At 52.8% G+C, this 233-nt stretch overlaps 1 protein-coding gene across 1 annotated transcript in view; it reads right to left on the bottom strand.

Moving 5' to 3' along the window:
- The window catches only part of LOC119589539, a gene marked incomplete at its 5' end in the record, with an annotated part of 30,702 nt that overhangs the window by 23,696 nt on the left and 6,773 nt on the right, over nucleotides 1-233 (bottom strand). The window contains 1 exon segment of the mRNA XM_037938140.1: nucleotides 26-173. Within this exon segment, the coding sequence (XP_037794068.1) occupies nucleotides 26-173 (148 nt within the window).

Below are 233 nucleotides of genomic sequence, written 5' to 3' on the forward strand. Positions count from 1 at the left end.
TCTTACACGTATCCATCCAACTTACCCAGAGTGTCAAAGGACTCCTTGGCCGATCCTCCTGAGACGCCGGACCACTTGAGGTTGTAATGAGTGCCGGGGACGAGTTCCATGAGTTTCAGGGAGTCCTCGCCAGCCTGCACGGCCATGCGCTGCCAGTCCTCGCTGTCATGGGGCTGAAGGAATAGGAGGGAGAACGGGTATTACTATTTTAATCTCTCTTGCTATTTCTCTTT

Source organism: Penaeus monodon, chromosome 25 (genome assembly GCF_015228065.2).
Source record: "Penaeus monodon isolate SGIC_2016 chromosome 25, NSTDA_Pmon_1, whole genome shotgun sequence".
Lineage (NCBI taxonomy): Eukaryota > Metazoa > Arthropoda > Malacostraca > Decapoda > Penaeidae > Penaeus > Penaeus monodon.